The sequence below is a fragment of the Pyrgilauda ruficollis genome, unplaced genomic scaffold, assembly GCF_017590135.1.
Source record: "Pyrgilauda ruficollis isolate IOZ18807 unplaced genomic scaffold, ASM1759013v1 scaffold2, whole genome shotgun sequence".
NCBI lineage: Eukaryota > Metazoa > Chordata > Aves > Passeriformes > Passeridae > Pyrgilauda > Pyrgilauda ruficollis.
In genome coordinates this window covers 31,251,192-31,272,661 of record NW_024519206.1, presented here as the reverse complement: position 1 = coordinate 31,272,661, position 21,470 = coordinate 31,251,192, and the positions used below count along the sequence as shown (strand labels likewise).

At 39.4% G+C, this 21,470-nt stretch overlaps 1 protein-coding gene across 1 annotated transcript in view; it reads right to left on the bottom strand.

Moving 5' to 3' along the window:
* The window catches only part of GLI3 (GLI family zinc finger 3), a 201,491-nt gene that overhangs the window by 116,303 nt on the left and 63,718 nt on the right, over positions 1-21,470 (bottom strand). The window contains exon 4 of the mRNA XM_041466412.1: positions 18,533-18,775. Within this exon, the coding sequence (XP_041322346.1) occupies positions 18,533-18,775 (243 nt within the window). The remainder of the gene's footprint in view (positions 1-18,532; positions 18,776-21,470) is intronic.

Sequence of the window (21,470 nt, the reverse complement as noted above, 5' to 3'; positions counted from 1 at the left end):
ATCTGCCCAAACCCTGATTGTGTGCTTATTTCCCTAAGGCTGGGAGTGAAGGTTATTTCATTATGCCTTTTGGGAGCAGCAATCTATCTAATACGTTTCTGAATTATTCCAGACTGAGCCGAAGCTGAACATGAGAACAAAGCCTTGCTTCCACAGCCGAAAGACCAGACTAACTCCCAGCTGGGAAGATTTAGGCAGAGATTTATAAGTACAAACACTGAAGAAATTTGCAAGTAATTGCATGTATTTACTCTCTGTTGTGGTATGCAGTAAACTAATATTTATTAATATATATCAGCATAGTACTGCTCACGGCACCCTTCCTAGTCTCTTATTGCAAGGTTGTAATGAAGGTTTGTTTTGCTTTTTTTTTTCCTTTATTCTTTCAGGGCAGGAGGACTAGGGGAAGAGGGCAGGAAAATCAGGATTACTGAAGGATGCCTGCTATTTATGTATACACGGATCCTATCTCTGTAACTAAATAAATTCTGTAATTTCTGCCAAAGAACAGTACTCCCATCTATTTTATTATAAACACCAAAACATCTGGACACTCAACCTTACTATGAGCTATCTTTGGTGGCTTTTGCTACATATAGAAAATACCCATTTATTTTATTAGGACCTATACACTCTGCAGGTTCATGCCTTGAAAGAATGGTCAGTTTAATTTTTGCTGAGGTGTTGGCTCAGCAAGCACTGGTTAAGTCTTACTGGGCTGGAGCATCAGTTGCTTTGGAGATCACTCAGTGCACAGGTATATGACAATAAATACCAACACATTTACTTGCCCCTGTGGTACCCTCATTCATCTCCAACACAGGTGGGGTTTTTGGAAGATCAGGATCTTCGTGGTGTCTTCTTCTCTAAAAATCTTGTTAAAGTTCAAGGCAATTTGAAAGCCATTTGCTTTCCACAGGTTTCCCAACAACAGGAACATCTGGGGAAACTGCAGCAATATTTGCTTTTGGAGAGTGCCAGGGATACCCAGGTTTGTTCCATTCAATGACAGTTCAAAACTGCCCATTCCAAATACAGCATTTCAAATGTCTGTTTAATATTGCTGGGTGACAGAAGCCCACCTCGCTCACACATTACTTTAAAACCCTACAAATTTAAAAGTCACAAAAGAAGTAGCTGGGGACAAAATTTTGACTCTGTCCATGTATCCTCATCAGATAAGGGGGCCCTGGGATTAGCCCAGCTGGTAGGAGTGGTGCCAGAACACCAAGGTTGTAGATTCAATCCCTGTCTGGGCCATTCACATAAGAGTTGGAGTTGATGATCCTTGTGAGTAACTCATCCACCTACCTGAACTTACAATGTCATGGCCTAAACTGATGAGATCTTACAATTGTATTATATCATCTCATCAAACTGTTTTGTTTTAAGAGAGCAAATTCTCTGTTTTGTTAAGTTTATTTGAAAGCAAACATTTCTGTTTATCATTTCAGAATGTAAAAAAAAAAAAATCCTGTAAAATTCTGTACAAAGTTCAAAAGGATATGCTTATAACACAGACTTTGGTAAGAATTTAACAGCTAGTGAGTAGTATTTGGGGTCTTAAGTAACAGATCATTAATAAGTACTTAGCAAAATATATCAGTTTTAGTAATCTTTCACACAAGATTTCTGTGTAGTTCTTAGTATTGGACACTACAGCTACATGAGCAGCACTTGGGGTTTTCCAACCAAGAGTCCAAATTTAGTCTGTTTCCTTCTAATAAAAAATGAAACTTTCAACTAGTAATTACTTGGGGTTGAGTTAATGTCGTTTAAAGTTGATAACAATAATGTGCTTATTTACTATGAGGGTAGTGTAAGATTTATGACAGCCTTAACTATTAATTTTCACATTTATAAGTGCATGGATTGTACAAACTATGAGACAGGTTAATTCCACTGTTGTCATTTAGTAACTGTAATTGGCTATTACAATGAGTGTTTTCTTTAGGGAGTTTCCCCATGAGGTCCCTACACTACCTTTTGTGTCCAAGTTCCTTTGGGTTTTTTTTTTTTCTGTTGGGATATGCAGAGTTTCAGCCTTATTGCATGAAAATTCTATCTCAGGGACAATTAGGCCAATACTCAACTATAAGAGACTTTTTGAAACAATCTGCAGTTTGTGGGTTACAAGGACAAGAGTACACTGCAATATGACAATAAGCTTAAGAGTATTTGTTTTTTTTTAATTAAAAAAAAAAAAAAACAACCAAAGAAACAAAAAATAACCAACAAAAAACCCCCACAGAAACTTCTTTCACTAAGTGGGGAAAAAAAGGAGCCCTTCATGTAAAAATGTAGGTGTGAGTAGAGCTGGCCAAGCTGATAATTGCTCCTCTGAGACCTGATGCACTCACTGCACACTTGACATCACCTGCACTTTCATTGTGAAGCAAAATTAACCACATACATTACAGCACAGTCCATATTCACCTTGGTTACTGGCAAAATACACACAAAGATATCCAACTTCAAGACTAGAAACTAGGACCAAGATTTTTAGAAATCAGAACTCTAAGTTAGATTTTATGAGTGAATTAGAAAAAACACTCTTCATTTTCAAATTACCAAGCCCTAAAGAGCTTCCAGAAAAACTTCTTGATGCTCAGCACTTCTGAAAATTCAGCCATTTACTTACATTGCTGCATCAAGCTGCAGCTTGACTCCAGTTCTTGAAGAAATGTTTACAGCCTAAACAATAATCAACGCTCAAATTACTCCGCTTTTAAGCTTCAGGTGAAAAAATTGTGACAAACAACACTTTGAAAGGGCATCTAAAAAACAAAGGTTAAAAAAAGTTAAACAACTTGAAACCCAGGCCAGGAAAAGAGATTTGAATCCACTTTGAAAGTTTTGCTAGTTAATTAGTAAGGCATGATCACAGCACATTTGACAAAGATTTTTATTTGTGTCTTTGCCACAAACTTACTTGGAGATCTCCAACAAATCTCAAACTGTCTGCCTGTCAGCTGCTACAAATGGAAAATGGATCTCTGCATGCCTGCTTTGAGAGAAAAACAGCACTTCATACAGAACACGACATGGGGCCTTTCTTAATCAATCCTAGAGTTTTGTTCATTTTTTTTGGAAAAAGAAATGTGGGTCAGTGATGAAAAAACATTCTCAATCACTGTTCTATATTGACTTTATGAAAAATCATGTTTTACAACTCCTTTACTATCCTAGAAAACTGCTTGCATGAGCAGATGGAAAAAATTACTTTTTTTCCCTCACCAAAGTTACACCTTGAAAAAATATGTAGCACAAACCAGCAAAATAGACAGTAGATCAAAATTCCACAAAGGAATCACTTCTAATCATGCTGGTTTTAGAAGTACTTCATCTGTGTTCTAGTTTTAAGATTATAAAACCTAATCCTGAACATACAGCCTTCAGCTGTTTTGGGTGTGGTGCGATTTCATCCCTAATGAGTCCAAAATCCATTTGTTTGCTCTACAGAACAACCACAGTTTTACTGAATGAGCTTTGCCTACCTGCAGAGCCAAGGCCAGTGTTTCATACTGCAGCACCCACCACAGAAAACCCCTGCAGGCCACCTGATATCCAAGACTTGTATGTTCCTCTAAAGCTGCAGGGTGTTTAGACAAGAGTGAAAGGACCTACTGAATGTCAAAACCCTGTCAGAGCTGCTTGAGAAACATTTTGATTCTGATCTGACACCCAGTATTCAGATCCTTGCTAGACCTTATAGGTCATAGTTATGCTGTCTTTTCCACGATGAAGAGCTCTGCAGCACATGCAAGCTCAGGACAGGATCTAACAGAGGAGAGTCCACAGAAATAACCTAAATTTTGAGGATTTTTCTCTTAGCATGAACGGAAGACAGATCAATAAATCGAAAGCAGCTCTAGCTCTGGGAGACGAGCCAGGAAAAAAGTATACAGAGCAGTTAGGAAAATTAATGATCCTGTGAATATTTAAGCATGATGAGGAGACTTACATCGGAAGATAAGGGAAAGTGTGTAAGACTTCACAGAAAACAAGGAGAAAACTTTGGATTACATTGACAGAAAAACCGAAGAAAGAGTCATGCACAAGGAAATTCTAAAAGACTCTGAAAGAAGACAATTTGAAAATCCAACCAGTTTTTTCTTCCTAATCAAACTCTCCGTTAATATGATTTGAATCTTTACTTAGTGTTTAACACAACACTTGGCAGCTACAATCCACTGAAGAAACTTAACTGAGGTGAATTCCTACAGTTCCCAGATCACATTGCTTATAACAGATTTTTTGAGTTTGTGTTTCTTCTTACAGGGCTAGCAACAACAATCGCTATAGCACTTCTGAAAGTACTTTGTACGTGTAAACAGCAGCATTCAGCAGCTTATGGCTTCTGTGCACGTAAATAAATAAATATAATACTTGATACACACACTTCTGCTGTATTGCTTTTCTGAATTTTCAGGTTGATAAGTATTTTCTAAATACAAATAAAGGCACTGTGGTATAACCATTGGACTTTGAACAACTCCTAGTCCACTCTACATTTGCTGGTATGAGATTAGTTTTGACTACAATTTTGTTATTTTGTAGGAAACAAATAAATGTAAGATTCCACTGCTAATAATATAGAATGCAGAATTTACTACTATTGAAAAATTTCGGACTCGTGAGAGGCATAAAGCCCCAAAACTGCAACAGAATTTTTAGCATATGTAATACAAACATATATACACACGTGTATATGTATTTTTACACATATATAGGGAGAGGTTTGGGTAGCACCTACTGCAGTGGATTTATATAATGTCTTACCAAACCGTATTTTTAGCCCATTATAACTTTCTGAAAACTTATTTTTCAGTTTTCCATGATTGTTTGAATGAGCAGAATCAAATATTATATTTTTGCTTTATGTCACAACAGGAAAAAAACCTGGAAACAAACACCCAGGTTTTCATTTCATAGACTGATTTACTCTCACAATGAAAAAATGGCTGAACATTACGCTTTGAACTCCCAGAATGGCTAATTCCCACTGATTTCTAGTTAAATTTGTTATTTAGAAAATACTAATACTACAATTAGTAAATGTTCCCAGGGTGTATGTACTAACAGCGCAACAGCCAGCCATTTCACTTCCTTGTCTCCAAGAAATATTATTTTTTACAACCTGGATAAAGAGATGCCCAGGAGTCAGCCCAGGGCCCAGAAGGAAGCTCTATCCATTCCTTGCCTCGCTGTAGACTGTGCAATTGACCACAGCATCACATTCCCAACAAGCAGTCTGAAATCAGTCCTCCTCTTTTTCCTATCCAACCCACATGTGTTTGGGTGAAAAAGGAGCCAGGGCTCTTCAGAGAAGAGGTCACAACTTGGGTCGGTGTTGTCAAGCACATTTTTTTACCTGGAAAACACTTAATTATGTGATGAAACGTTGTTAAACTGCACTGCAGCTGACTTTCAAACTTTTCAGTTTGAAAAGATGCTTCATAATGACACCTTTACACTGAAATTACAAAAATAGCCATTAAATTCAATTAAACCTAGCACTGCGAGTTTTCATGCATTTATCATCAGGTGGAATAAAAAAAACCCTCACATTCCCTGTGTTTTATGAACTAAACAATAAAACAGCAACTTCCCGATTCGTGCCATAGAAGTCCAAACTGCTGACAAGTACCTCTAACATGAAATTGAAGAAGGTGAATAGAAATTTAACATCATGTTATTCAAAGTATTTGTGGATTAGAGACAGTAAGTATAGAATATTTTATTTATAAACATATTCAATATGTCCATTAAGACTACAGCTATAGCACTTGATTGGATGTGCATAAAATGGCACACCTCTCTGATTTATATAAAGTTAGGCTGCCAAGAATATGTCTGTACTTCTTCAGACAACAGGTCATCTTGAAGGGATCTACAGCACCTCACAGCATGACTTTTCATTACCTTTATTTAAGTTAGTATTTTTTTTTCCTTAGTTTCTGCTTCTCTCATTCTTCCACCCTCTCAGAGCTAACAGGGGAAAAAACTGTATGGGCAGAATTTAACAATCTTCACAAACACAGTAAAAATTAAACATGTGCACTAATTTTAAATTATGTGCAGTGTATGAAGGTAACAGGCATATTTATGGTTATAATGGCACCATACAGTTCTATACAGCCAGCATTAGCTATAGAGTTTCCTATAATATTTTATATATAAAGAAAACTAACCTGCTATACATACATTACAAGCACTATTTAATATACCAGATAACTTCCAAACAGAATGCTCAAAACAAAACCCAGAAGGTTTATGAAGGTGCTGTTTCCCTTGCTTTTTATTCATAAAGCTGAACCACTACGTAAGCCATGACACGTTATTCTGTAGGCAATGATGCACAACTCATTATGTTAAACTGAAAGGATTCAACTTTTAGCCATTGCTGAGTTTTCTAGGTAGAAATTGTTTGCTGCCTTTTTTGTTTTAAACTGAAATACACTTGTCATAATAAATTGAATTAGAACCATCAAGATGTTCGATGTGGGTTCAGAAGCACTAAACTGAAGGACTTCCACTGCAACATAGACAAGAGTCCTGTAAACTGTTTACTACCCTCAGAACAGTAACTTTACTTTCACCTGTCAGGATCATGGATACTGTTTTCAGCAGAAACTTTTACTTCAGCCACCATCTTGAAGTTACAGTATCAAAATTACTTTGTAACACTTCATTCAATTAGGGAAACAATTAATGACTCTAGGAAAAGGGACTACAGGTCTGAGTAACATTCCTTTCTTTGGCATCAAGGATGTAATGCCTTTTTTTCCATCTACAAAAGGCAGATCTGTAACAGAGTTACAAAGAAACAATACCAAGAACATAATGTACTGGGGAGCTGGAAGGCACTTGCCTGCTACTGCACCTCCAAAATCAGGTGTTATTCCCACATGAGTGGAAATTTCAGCAAAAGCAAGCTTTGCATTTTGAAGTGGCACATGTATTTTCATAAACAAACCTTTATAAAGTGCTGATGTGTTCTTTTAATAAATTAATGCTGATAATTGACAACATTCCCATACTTTGATCACTGAGCAGAATAGCACGCATGCAACATCCACCAGTGCAGACATGGGAATAAACCAGCAAAAGGGTGATTTCTGATTCTGAAGCCGAGAGGAGAGGAGAGGAGAGGAGAGGGGAGGGGAGGGGAGGGGAAGGGGAAGGGGAAGGGGAAGGGGAAAAAAAAGAAAAGAAATGAAAAGAAAAAGAAAAAAGAAAAAGAAAAAGAAAAAGAAAAAGAAAAAGAAAAAGAAAAAGAAAAAGCCAAAACCAGCAGGCTAAGTAGAGTAACCGGAAGCGTACAATTTACTGCTAATGGTTCAGTGTCTGCAAAGGACTGCTCAAGCTGTGTTCAACAAAAACTCAGTAACAGCCAAAGAGGGAAGTAAAAAAAGGCAAGATGTTTGGCTTTACTTTCCATCAAATACTGTTAAATATGAGCCACTTAAAAAATAGAATGAAAGAATCCAATAATGCTTTGTACAGGTGGTAGTGAGATTCCTGGCAGGGCCTTCAGACAAAACCATTGCCATGTAAACCTTAAAGAGGATTAATCCTCAAGGACCACTGTAATGAGACCTTAAAAGGCTGAACAACAGCAGCCTATCACGGAGGGAAGCAGTAGCCTGCTCCCAGAAGTCTTCTCTAGCAGAGTTACATCAAAGCAAACTGGGACCAGATAGCAGGATTCTGCAAGAATCCCTTATCTCAGCACTAGCGGATGCTTCTCCTCTGATTGTCTTGAACTGCCACCTGTCCCAGACATCTTTGAAGGCAATGCTAAGCCTGTGATGGATCTGACCTCCTTGAGCTGAGATTCTTTTATGTCTTTCTTCATTTTCTGCTCTGTTACATTCTTTCCCTGTAACACACACTACATGAAACAAAGGGAGTTCTCACTCCTTGACTTACTGTCCCCAGCTATTTGAAAGCAAAAAAACAATGTTAAGGATTATACTTCACCCGCAATATGGAGCTGTCCTCAGGAGACAAGCCTCTTATTTTTGAGAGTTATAACTAGATGGCTTTTACACGAAGGGACTTTAAAATGAGGTTCAACATTGCTGGGAGCCAAGATATGAAAGCTGCATATCAGAGATAGCTTTAAAAAAACAAAAAGGTTCATAATACAGAAGTATACGAAAAATCACATTACGAAAATGAGCAGAAAAATAACCAGGAAGCACCAAGCCTCAGAGAAAACACCAAATTATTGTAGTATATATATGCACCCCACATTGTGCAATAACCTTTAATACCAGTGTCCACCATACAGTGCCAAAATCATCTTAGATTAAAATAAAAATAACCGGTCACTACAAATAAAAACAGCAGGTCTTTTACTTGAGACACATGCCTACAGTGACCTAAATTATTGCACCTGGCTCCCACAAAGGGATGTGGCTTCACCACGAATGCTGCGTTTGTAACCAGTGATGCACTGGCAACCACACTCACGCTGACTTGGTGACATATACTTGCAGTAGGATCAGCCAGAGTTACAGAGCTGAAGATAAATTCAGGGGAATATCATCAGATTTTTATCTCATAGCTACAAGCCATAATATACAAGTCACCACAGTTCTAAAAGTGCTGGGCTGAGAAGGAATACTGCTACAACACCCACCTCTGGTTTCCCACTTTTGCACTCATTTAATTCTGGACTATTTTATAAGTCCTTTTCTTCTAAGTGCATGGCACTGTCAGAAGAACACGAAGCAAAATATAGCTAGGCTGAAGAGGATTGCTGCCTGCCAGCAGCATCTCTCAGTTCCCCAAGCTGACAAAATAAAATGGTGTCATTGGTTGCAGTTAGGTGTGACTCACGGAAGCACTATGCAGCAGGATGGAAGCAGGAAGAGAAAGCACCCTTCTTGAGTGCCTTTGAAGCTCCCTAGGAAATCACAGCGGGAAGAATAAGATTCTGAATCAAACAGCTGAGCTAGACTTTGTGAAAGACTGCAGCAAATGGTGAGCAGATACAGAGTCTGAATAATAAGCAAAAAAAGGCATCACATGGAAAACACCGAGCAGACCCTGGCATTTTCTGGAGCCAAGACCTACTGGCACATGTTGACAAATAAATGTAGCCTAGGGGCAAGCCCAGAAGGAATTTGAAGATGGCTTCTTCCCATCTATGAAGCAATTCCCACAACAGGGTATTATGCTTCAAGACCACAGAGCAATGCCAGGCTAAGCACCATGCTCCCATATGGAAAATAAAAAATCATTTCTCACCAGACAGCAGAACACACCATTTCAGATGAGTGTCCTCCTCAGAGAGCTGTGCCAATACCTTGTGTAACCTTAACAAACAGTATCCATGCCTACATCACTTCTTAAAGCTAGCCTAGAGGGCACTCCCTCACAGTAAGGCATGACAACCTTGCGTTTTGCCAGCCTCCAGGCACAGCCCCAGCAGCAACTGGCCCAATACACCTCTGGTCCAGCAGGACCTGCATGCCCAGGCAACCCCCATGTGTAAAAGCAACACAGGCAACATTCCCACTATTGACCAAAAAATTCCAGACAGGGAGGCTGGTCACAATACAGAGACACAACATGCTTTAACCCACCAGTACAGACCACCTTTTCAGAGCAGAATACACAAGAAACTCACATCTATGGAAAGGAACACTACAGCAGCCCTTGTCCTCCCGGATCCTGGTTTTTAATGCACAAAGGATGAATGGCACTACTAAATGCTGGATGTGTGCTAATCTGAGAAGTAACTACTGACTTTGAAGAAACATGCTATTTCCCCAAAAGAAGCGGAAACATTTTCACAGGCCAGCACTCAAGTTTTTAATTTGTTCTGTGGGATCAGATGAAGCCAAATCAGGCCTTTAGCCTTTATTTAAAGGGGTTTCTTCCAGTTTGCTTTATGTGTTTAAACTCAAAACAAAAAAATTAACCAAAAACTTTTAAGAGTAAAAAAAAGCACTGACCACAGCCATTGCCAGTCTCATGTAATGTAAGGACTTAGATGAACAGGACATACATCAGGCTTTCCAAATCAAACATCCCAAATACTGGGCAGCTCAATAATTAGCAAGTAATGTATGATTAGTGCTTCTCTTTTCCCTCCTATTTAAAAGCAAAAAAAAAAAAAAAAAATCCACTCGTATCACAGCAATAATTAATGTTTTTTGTGTCTGGCACCAATTTTATTGTTAACAGCACTGTTAGATCAATGGTGTTAATGCCAATTCAAATATTGTCCAGCATGAAGAACAGCTTTGGTGCCAACAGTTTCCTATTACTGTACCACGCTGGTTCATCCCCGTAAAGTGAGCAACCAATGTTTATACATAATATAGGCCTTGATCCAAATTTCATTCATCCAAGTAATGCAATTCCACTTCAACAGCAACGTCTAACAGGACTCAAAGCCAAAGCTTGAAGCCTTCGTAAGTTGTATCTGTATATAGGCTGGTGTAAAAAAAAACCCTACAAATCAAATTCAGTACCTTTTCACAGGGAGTCTGACATGCTGGAATGAAATTCAATTCAGCACATTCTAACTCATTAGTTATTTGCTTCAACACTTGGTATGGTGTTACACTCAGCCATTACCATAATCAGCCATTTATTTTGCAGTATTTCATATGCCATAACTTTTAGCTTGTTATCAACTGGCTATTTCAATGGGGACTGCAAATGAAGCAATAACAATGTTCAGCTCTTCATCTGAAAAATGTTAACACGGATTCTTGGGAATTATGATTTTACATTGCAACTAGCATGGAGAACAGGTAAGATAAAAGGGTAGAATCTAAGGCAACTGGGGACTATTTCAAAGTTTACTGAAGCCAGCAAATGTTGATTCATTGAATTCACTGGGTTCTGGATCAGCATCATTCAACTGTTTCAGAAAAATGATGGCTCAGGGCAGCACTGAAATGTGATAGGGAAACTAGAATAAACAATGGGGGACCCTCTATACTACCTTATTCGGTGTGAAACATGAAAGAAGCATAACTGAGATTAAAAAGCAATTCTGTTATCTGGGGAGCTATCTGTTTTGAACTCCAAAAAACTGCAAGACAATAAAAAAATGTAAAGAAAGCAATATTGAAAGACTGTTTTGTAAGTGGTAACTCTTTTAAAGAAAGTATGATATACAAACTTGTACATACATACATTCCCACGCATATATTGCCTTTCCTGCTGCTGCGTACCCACCAGCACACATGCCAGTGACCACATGGCAACACAGCAGCTGTACTCTTTAAAACACAGCTATGAATACTCAATATATTGAGGATAATACTGCTTCTCTGCACTGGTGGTTGCTGCCTCGGCTGTAACCTATATTATCAGAAATCAATAAAGGTAGCCAGTGTAAGTCTGACTGAAGGGTTAAGCATTCCTGACATGATCTCCAGACTCAGATGTGATCCACTCAGCAAGCTCAAGAGCCCCAGTTGTAAGTAATTTGAGCAGTGTTTTAGTAAGAATTTAGAGAGTGCTGTGTAAACTACCAAGACTAAGAGGTAAAGAGCCAGGCTAAGAGGAAGCTAGTTGTGCTGGTAGGTGTGAATAAAAGGAAGTAGAGGCTGTGGCTAAGTGGCTCTCCTCCTAAGTACTGAGCTCAATCAATAGGAATAAAGCTGTATCTGCCAGTGATCCTGAAAATGGTTCAGCAACCAAAGCATTTGAACTGTTCTAAGGGTCTGCTCAACCCAAGACTCCAACAGAAGGCTAGTACTGAGAGACTTCCATGGGACAAGCTTGGAACTCTACTTTGACAACAGGGACCATGCCACCTTTCAAATCCCACCTTGACAAGCCCATGGTCAATGCCATGCAGAGAGCAGGCCTGTGGTGCCCACACGCTCCCATTACTCCACTGCCCACCTGAGGCATCCTCTGTGACACAATGCCCTCCTTCTGTGCCCACACAGGGCCAGGAGACAAGAGCAATGAAAAATAGGGCATATCCAGATCTCAAGCAACCCAGAATGAAAACACAAGAGAATCACGACATAGGAGCATCCTGTACACATCAGCTACTCTGCAACCGATTTATTGCTATGGTTTTCTTAACAAAAGCTGGACAATGACAGCAGAGATGGAGCAAAAAAATCCAAATTTAAGCATTTGTTTTCTACATTTAGACACAACAGCTGAGGATTCTGCTGGCTAAATACAGACAGATAGGGCCATCTTAGTTCCCTGATATATCAGGACATTCATACAGAGTTAACAGATATGACCTACGATACAGAGCTTGACCAGGCAGTCAGATCACTTAAGGATCCTCACAGGCATGAAAATGGCACTCAAGATTCAATCTCTACTTAGGCAATTAAATTCCTTCTAGTAACACTGCCCAGAGAGAACACCAATGCAAGAGAACCATCTCACATTTCCCCCCACCTTCTAGCTGCTGATGCCACAGCAGTTACATTGTAGGCACTCAAGATCAGCCCAAATCCACTACAGACTTTCTGTTTTAAAAGCATTGTTACAAATGGCCGTGTATCAAGGGATACAAAAACTTTGAATAAGCTTTTCACTCTCTCCTGGTTTAGGGACAGTCATCAAGGATCTGCCTTGATGCTCAAGAGATAGATTACATTATTTCTTGGCTTTTTCTTCACAGTTCTTAACCATGATTCTGTGGCTCTGAGCAATGAATTCTGTCTCTTTCTATGAAGGCAATATGCAACAAATGCATACTGTAAAGCAGATAAAAAAGCTTTAGCTGGAAAAAACAAACCAAATCCATTAGTGTTTTTTGTATTTGTCTGTCTGCATCTTCCCTGTTCTTTAAAAAAAAAAAACAAACAAAACAAAAACACCCCCACACACAAAACCTCATCCCACAGCTTTCTCAGATGCACTTGAACACCAAAACAAGGAGACATTAAAGTAACATTTTAAACGTGCTTCTCAAAACATTTTTAGAATTTTGAAGTCCAACAAAATTACAGAGCTACAAATAATTTCTATAATTTCTTATTTAGAAATAAGAAATCCCCAATATTCTATTCTACCAAATAAAAAAAAAAAACCAACCAAAAAAAAAACCCAAACAAATACCAAAACCAAAACCAAACTAACAAAAAAAATCACCCAGACCTACAAGTTCACCTTTCAATTGCTCAATCACACTACACTTCAAAGCCTTCCAGATACTGGCAGTTCTGGAGTCTGTGTCATACTGAGGAGAGAAAAAATGCATAAGAAGGAAGAACATATCTACATACTGCAAATCTCCAGGTGCAGTTGTTACTTCCCATATGAGACCATCACACAAGAGACACTGCTGATTTCACAGGCCTCAGCAGAAATGGGCAGGAGTACTTGTAATGAGCAGTTTCAAAAACAATGAAGGAGGTTTGGAAGGCATCTTAGAGAAGCTGTTTCAACTTAGAAGCTGCTAAGCTTACAAGGTCTGCATCACCTTCCTAAATTTCACACTGAAGCTGCCTCTGACCATAAGTTTGTATTTGAGAACAGTAATGTTTTTTGTTGGAGGGTATTGAAAGATACTATTATATTTTAGACTTTTAATCCCAAAAATGTTTTTGCAAACACACCAATTTTTTATAGACCCATACTTCAGCTGCTCAGCTGACATGAGCAGTCTGACATTCACTTTTCTAACAGAGGCTTTTTTCCTTGTGAGTTCTATTAAAAGCTTTAGATTTTACTTTTTTCAACTACTCCTACTTGACAACATTTGGAAACCACCCCATAAATCACTGTCAGTAGAGAGTTCTGTTACTAGAGTGCCTGAGCCTCTCCCCTGAAAATGCTGCAGAGTTGAAGTAGGACCCAGATTCTCAGAGGCCAAACTCAGTTTGAAACTGAAGAGTGCCTACATGTATTTAAAGACTCTGGCCCTAAATCTCTACAAAGATTCTCCAGTGACATTCTCCTACCACTGTCCAACCAGGCCAGGTAGAAACTCTCTACAAAAAGTTGTCCTGGTCTCCTGTCACCAAAAGACACTGGGAAACTAGAGGTGAAATAAGAAAAGTGCCTGCTTTGGGGCTATCCAGAAGTTTCTCAGTTTTCTCTCCTGAGTCCTAAATTATGCCAGGTAGATGACAAGGGACACCACTATCTACCCCTCTGTAGGTCCTTTCCATGAGCCCATCTCCTGGTGGTGACCAGGACTGCTCTCACTGTCAAATGTGCCACACATAGCTGGCCACTGTGGTTCAAGAGTCACTGCCACAAAAAGCCATTGCTTTCCAGTTACTGCATTTAAAACAGTGTTTCCAGTTAACAGTTTGCATTTTTTAGCAACAGAATCCAATTCCCCCTTTTTTTTTCCCCACACTCCCTTCTCCTTTCCAATAGGGATATGAAGGAAGGGGAATTCTTCTCAACAGAAATTAAAACTAGTCAATGAACAAGTGCACCTAGTAAACCAGCATTGTATTTTCCTTGCTGGGGTCTTTCGTTTATGTTGCAAATTGATTTTGAGGTGACATTAACACTGGGTAATCTAACTCAGGCAGTTATGCAAGGCCCAGTCCTTACAAAGCTAAGCCCAAGAACAGTCAGTGGGAACTGAGGGCAATCAATATCTTTGGAGGGCTAATCCTATGAAATGTGCAATAAGCAGTTCCCACTTCCCCAGACAGATACAGAAGCTTCAACACCAGCAAAATAAATCCTTGGTAAGAAGAGGTGAAAAAAAAGGAAAGGAAAAGAAAAAAAAATAAGAAAAAAAGAAAGGAGTGAGTTCCTGCATTCAGCTAGTACAAGCTCTTTGAGATGAAGTGATTTACCACAAAGAGAATCCTGCAAGGGCCATACATTCCTGTATATATTAATATTTGGATCAGAGCCAAATGATCTGTCACTGCTTTTTGCTTAAGATAATTCTTCAGGTTTTGCTAATTAGGTACTAACAATTCTTTCAGATGATCTTTGTAACCCATGGAAGAATATCAACAGTATGTTTTAAATCAAAGTGTTTACATCAGGAATGATTCATTTTTTCCATAAGGAATGACTTGTGAGACAGGCAGTCTTAGCACTGCCATAAATCTACATAAAAATTAAAATTGTGGAATATAATAACACAGGCAAGTTTCTATCCTCATCTTCCCTGCCTCAGCCCCAACTCTAGAGAAGGAATTTACATTAACAAGGGGCTCCAACTACCAATGGAATTAGTGTTTGAGAAACTCAGGATTTTAAATCCTTTTAAGAAACACTGTGATTAAGGTCAGTAACTCTGCTCTCCTCAACAAAGAAAAGGAGCTAACTCCAGCTCTTCTGTCATCTGTCCTAAAGCCTTTTTAAAGAAAAAAAGTTTTTTAGAAGTTAAACAAATAAAAACAGCATCTCTCTCTTCCTTTGTGAGCTGTGTTTAAACAGTGGTTAAGAAATCTTTAACAAAAAGACAGAAAAGAAAAATTTCTGGTTTAGGCCTGTGTTTTCCCTTTTATCTGTTGGAGAATAAAAGGCTGTGAGCTGAGCATGGGACTGCATTCACATTCTCAGTTGCTAAATGGTTGAGGGGCTCTCTGGCAGTGCAGAAGGGCTGCCAGCTCCATAGCATGTTCCATCCCAGCTGTTTGAGAAGCTGGCTCACTTGAAACACAACCATTATCCCCACCCACACTCTGCAGGAGAGCAAACTCCCCCTCAATGAGGGATTTCTTCCACATTTATGGTAACTATTATTACCAACATTTACAACATCAGTCATTTTAATTAGAAAAAAAATTAAAACAAAAAATCCTGCAATGCACAAACAGACACACACATGTTTACATGTAAAAGTGCAAAGCACTCAAGTTGTTTCTAATAACTGCAGCTCATGAAAGGAACATACATTCTACACACAACAGACTTAAACACCCTTTTTTGTCATAAAAACATACAGATGTCTTTCTTCAAAAAAATTATTTTCCCTTTTCCTGTGTTACAGGAAGCCTGCCCACACTTTTAAATACAAAGTGGTATAAATAGAAGCACGAATTAGGCATCTTGAGAAGTCTGTATTTTCCAGCCACAGGGAAATGAAGAAATTACTTTAAGTGTTTACACATCTGACTATGCTGAATTAAAACATTTTCTATACATATGCCCAGCAAAACTGGCAAGAAATTAAGAAAGGAAAACAATAGCCTCTCTGGTTCTTTACCTGTTGCTACAGTGTACATTATTCAGCCTTCTTCATACAGACCACTAAAAGTGTCAGTCTTAATGCAGTCACTGCTCTGATGAAAGCATATCTTACATATATAAATGATACAACTACTATGAAAATTTCAGTAAGATTGTCTGCTTTCCTATAAATCTAACTAGACATTTGTCTTTTTAGTTGTCTCTCTGTATCATAGCTATTAAAGGTAAATAAAAGCATGATGGCTCTTTTTATGACATTAATAGCTTGAGGGACCTTATAAATCAGTGAATACAAATGTACTGCTCATTACAGGAGAGGGAAGCAGGTCTGTCCATCTGATGCTTTCTGACTTAGATTTCTGTTTTAAGATCTTGTCGCTCATTTAAAATTAACTCATCTCCTGTTTCTCTACTGTCATATGGTAGGGAACTTCTGGTGTTCTCTCAGCTTCTGACATCAGTTTTGCTAGCAGTCCACACAGCCTGACTAGCTAGCATTAATGGTAACAATGCAGACACAGTAGCTTCACTAAATCTTGACAACTCTTGTCAAAAGGTGAATTTGAAAATAAACCAAAATAAACTCATTGCAAACCACTCAGACACATCCTGACTGTCCAGATCTTTTTATTCTGTCTGAACTTTCAGTAATTTCAGAACACTTTGAACAAGATTTAAGGAGTGATCTGGAAGCGGGTCAGATGGTCAAACCCCACTAAATTTAACATAAGGTCTGTTGGTTTTGAGGGTTGTTTTTGTCACACATTTCATTTCTCCCCAGCTGTACTGCCCACAAACAGAGAAGCTATTTTGCTTTCCCAACAATACTTTTTTGTTCTGTTGGATTTCTTTTAAGCTAGATTTGGGCATTTGCTAACCAGAAGCTAGGAATGGTGCCTCCAACCCCCGAGGTAATAATTGTATGCTCTGCTGCTCACGAGTGGCCGTTTGCACTGCTCATTCATGCCTCTGTGGCAGGAGTCTGCCACTGGTGTGCTGCAGCAACTGTGTGCTCCTCAACAGAGAGATGAGTAACTCCCCCAGAGGGTTTGAGCAGGTCTGTACGAGAGCAGGAGAGGAAGGTGTACAAAAACAACTGACTGCCCTGAAAAAGAGCTCAAAAGCTTAACTGCAAACATTTTTCCTAAATACTGATCTAAACTATACAGACAACAAGTGTTCATTTTCTCATAATACCTCCATCCTTATTAACAATCAGGATCTTTTTTTTTTTTTTTAAGGAGTTTGGTGAGACTTAAGGTTGTGCAAGACATACTTTGATCTGCACCCTGATGAGTGAACATTCCCCTTTACTGCTAGCCCAACTAATGAAGGGATAAAATTAGCTTTTATCCCTGGCACTTTCTTTAGCAAAAAATCATGCACTAATCAGCTGTCCTCACCAATCAGTCGTCTGGCTAATGACCTTTTGCCTTAAAACACTAAAACTTCTGAATGATGTTAAAAAAAAAAAGGAAAACCAATGCAGACTGCTCTCTCTTTGTGGGTCTTAAGCCTATCATCTGGAATTGGAGACTGAAAGGTTAAATGGCAAATCTGTATCCTGACTGGGTGATAAATCTCTAATCAAAAGGCACAAGCCTTGACACCTCAAGATGTACTTCATTACTACACAACTAAATGATCTTTCTTCTCTTTTTTTTTTTGTAAACTTGAAACAGATGAAAAAAAAATTGCTTAACTCCTTCATACTTTGCGCCTGTGGAGAAATCCACTCCACATCTGTGTTCAAGTGTCAGTTAATTTCTTACTTTTTTATTAATGCCCGAGTGAGAATTCAGAAGTTGAAACCATTTGCCCTTTTTCCTCCCCCTTCCAACTTCAGGGAACTATAGCTGGGAAAGAAAATTGCAAAAACACTCCATCAAGCCTGCATTCTCAAACACACTTGTGAATGTCTAAAAAACCCCTCCAAAACAAAACAAAGAGTCCCAAAGCACAAAAATAAGCCTTCCAATTCCCCAAATTCTCAGTGTACAGGGTACAGTCCTTCTTCCTCTCAATAACATACTTTAACATTGTTTTAAAACAGGGATTTTTTTAAGGCCTGTTTCATTTTCCTTCGCTGCTAGCTATAATGAGGCCCGTTTTTCTTCATGTTTTAAGGGGGTGGAGCAAAACACAACCCTGGATTGCTGAGGAGGATTAGCAACAGATGAGATGTCCTGTGGAAGTCACTTTGCAGAGGCCTGCAGTAATTTCTACCTGCAGTGCAACTGCACCCTGGTTTTTAACTTCAGGAAAAAAAGAGATTGCATTTACCACAAACACCACTCCCTCCAGATAAAGCAATTCTCCCCGGGGACAATGCAAAGTGACAAAATCACATTAAATTTGACAGCTTTCCAACTCTGCATCTCCAAATAAGCCAGCAATCAATACTCACGGTAATGGGGGTCCATGTAACCATTTCGGGGGTCCATGGTAAAGAGCGTCCCGCGGTAAGGTACGGAAGGTTCAGGAAGGTGCGATATAGATCCATGGATCTCCTTCTTGATTAATGAGGCCCTTTCCTCACTCGACGTGGAAGGCTCTTCACTGATCTTGCCGAGGCCTTGCCCACCCTGCGGCTGCATTGTGATCGCGTTCCTTCTCTCTCTGTGATAGGTCTGCCCAGGACTTTCATCCTCTGCAAAAAAAATGAGGGAGAAGAAAGAGAGAAGGGAAGAAAAAAGAGAGACACACACTTTTAGCCCATTTATAGCAAATACAATAAAGAAAAGTTCTCCCCCCACTGCCCTCCTCCTCCTCCCGGTGTAAGTTTGTGACAGGAGGTGCCTGTGTGGCTGTGAGGGATGGCCTGGAGATGCTTGCCCGTTCAGAGCCGGCAGCAGCCGAGCAGTAGATCACCGTCACCCATGCACTGATGCTCCTACCAGCGGGGCTATCAATTGTGTGGGAACAGACAGAGGCTTGCTGTTTCCCTGCCTCTGGGACAAGGAGACTGGGAGCTCCCTGATGGGGAATCAAGAAATTATTTGTCACACAGAGAAGATGAACCCCACCAGCCAGGCCTAAATCATGCCCAGCCACCCACCACAGCTCTGCAGCCCAGCTCCAGGTCCCTAGGGTTTGCCTGTGTGAGGGGCTGAAACCTTGCAGAGAGGTTGGCAGTGATCAGAACCAAGAACCAACAATAAAATGGGTACAACTGCTCAAAATACAGGACCAGCAGCATCAGGCAGGCACAAGCAAGGCCACCTGCTCTGACAGTGTCACCACGTGCAGGATGGTTGCATATACTCCCTCTACCTCTTTTTCCTACATCCACAAAAACAAAACCACAAAATCTTAATGAACAAGGAGGAAGAAAAAGCTGGGGGTAAAATAATAATAACTAAGAGCATTAAACCCAAGCCCTAGTTTGGAGTAAGCCTCTAGGCCTGTGGTACCACTTGTAAAGGAAGAAAAGCCTCCTGACCATGGCTCTACCAGCCTTCCTTGCAGACAGCTCCAGGACTAGGTGATAATACAACCCACTGCTCCTACAAGAATTTTAACCCCTAGGGACTACATACACCCTTCAAAAAGCAGACAAAATTGTTCTGTTCCTCAAAATCAAGATGTGCTCCTAGGTACATTTCACACATGCCATGTGGCAGAGGGGCTCTGCTAGGTACATAAGTCTCTAATGTAAATGCTGTCCTTCAGTTGCATTATTGGTTTAAAATACAGATGTTTCTCTAAACAAGCAGGATTGCTTGCTGCCTGTAATCCTTGGCCAGTATCAATGCTCCACGTACAGCCATCAATCACACGTATTCCATCAATCACACTGCACATGCAAGTGTACACCAATACATCTTGAAGGAATACTGATAAAGATTCTTCATTTCAAAGTTGCTCTGCAGTTCTAGAAGTACACAAGGAATCTCAAATTATTAAATGCTGTGCACAAAACGGGCAACTAGAAAAGGAAATGAAAACACTCTTAGGAAATAAAACTAAAGTGCTCTTACTCTACAATCCGCATGCAAGGAAGAATGATTGACACCAGTGCCAAGACTGCACTTCGGTTGTCAGAGATTTGAGGTCAGGGCTACGTTTTCACTTGCACTTTTCCCTGGTGTACTTGTTCACACAGCAAAAGCAGCAGCCAGCAACTCACCGAGTAACTACACTCAGCAAGCGTAACTCAGCCTATGTGCCTTTATAGGAATTAGATTAGAAACAAGCTCTGGACATACAGATACCTGGCCATTACATGCATAAACTAGCCACACCATTGCTTTGAATGAAATGCTAACCAGTTTTTTCTCTGCCCCCTCTCCCCCCAAGCAGCAACAACACAAAAACTCAGCAGCATAGCCTATTGAGCACTTAATTATTTTTCTATCTCCAAGTATTACAGCAACCAGGGTTTGCTGACTTATCAGCATCTTCCAGGGACAGAATTCTTTTTACAGCCATTAATTCTACATACAGAGCTTTTCCAGAGTTGGGTCTGAGAAGAAAGAGTTAATGGAAATAGACAACAACATTACAGATTTTAAACCCTTTGCCCTTTTCTACTTTTTATTCATACGCACAGGGATTGGTCCCTGCTCTGGATTGGCAGGGTTTAATGTTTCAACTTTTTACACTGAAGCTGGTTTTAGTTAGAGAACTGCAAATCGGGGACTAAAACTTTAAAACTTATATGAGGTTTTTAGAAACCCGCTTGTATAACTAAAAAAAATAAAAATCCCCCCAAAGATATATTTTCCATCAGGTTTCTCTTTAGCCAGAGTCTTTTATGTTAAATTTCAACCTAGAGTGAACCTTCACTGATGAGACATAAACTCCTATAAAAACAGGGTATTACACTTCATTTGAAATTCTGACAGACTCTTAAGTAGAGCAAGCTAACCAGTGCTACAACAGTTCAGAAAGAAGAAAGCTAGAGTGATTTGTGGGGCCTTATATTCACTCAGATGATCAGATAGGATTTCAGTTCTTTTACTCTTCCATATAAAGATAATATTTGTTAAAACTGCCATCCTGGGATACAACAAGAAGCTGACATCTGTGTGCAGGCTCCACTTTCATACTTTTCTTCTCAAAACATGCACATGACATGAATCAAGGTACTAGTGACTGTTATGGAAAAGGCTGATTTTTGAAATTGCTGAATGAAATTCAAAGCCTACTTTCAGTAATTTAGAAACAAAAGGGTTTGTTTTAATAAGCTTTTCCCTTTTTTGCTTACTTGAGAAAAAAAGAAAACAAAACTATTTTTCCGTCTGCATCAACGATCTCTCTCCTCATTATAAAGTTATTGCCGTGTGCCATTACAAGTCAAAAGTTTCTGTATGTTTTCTGCCACACAAAAATTGCCCCAGAAG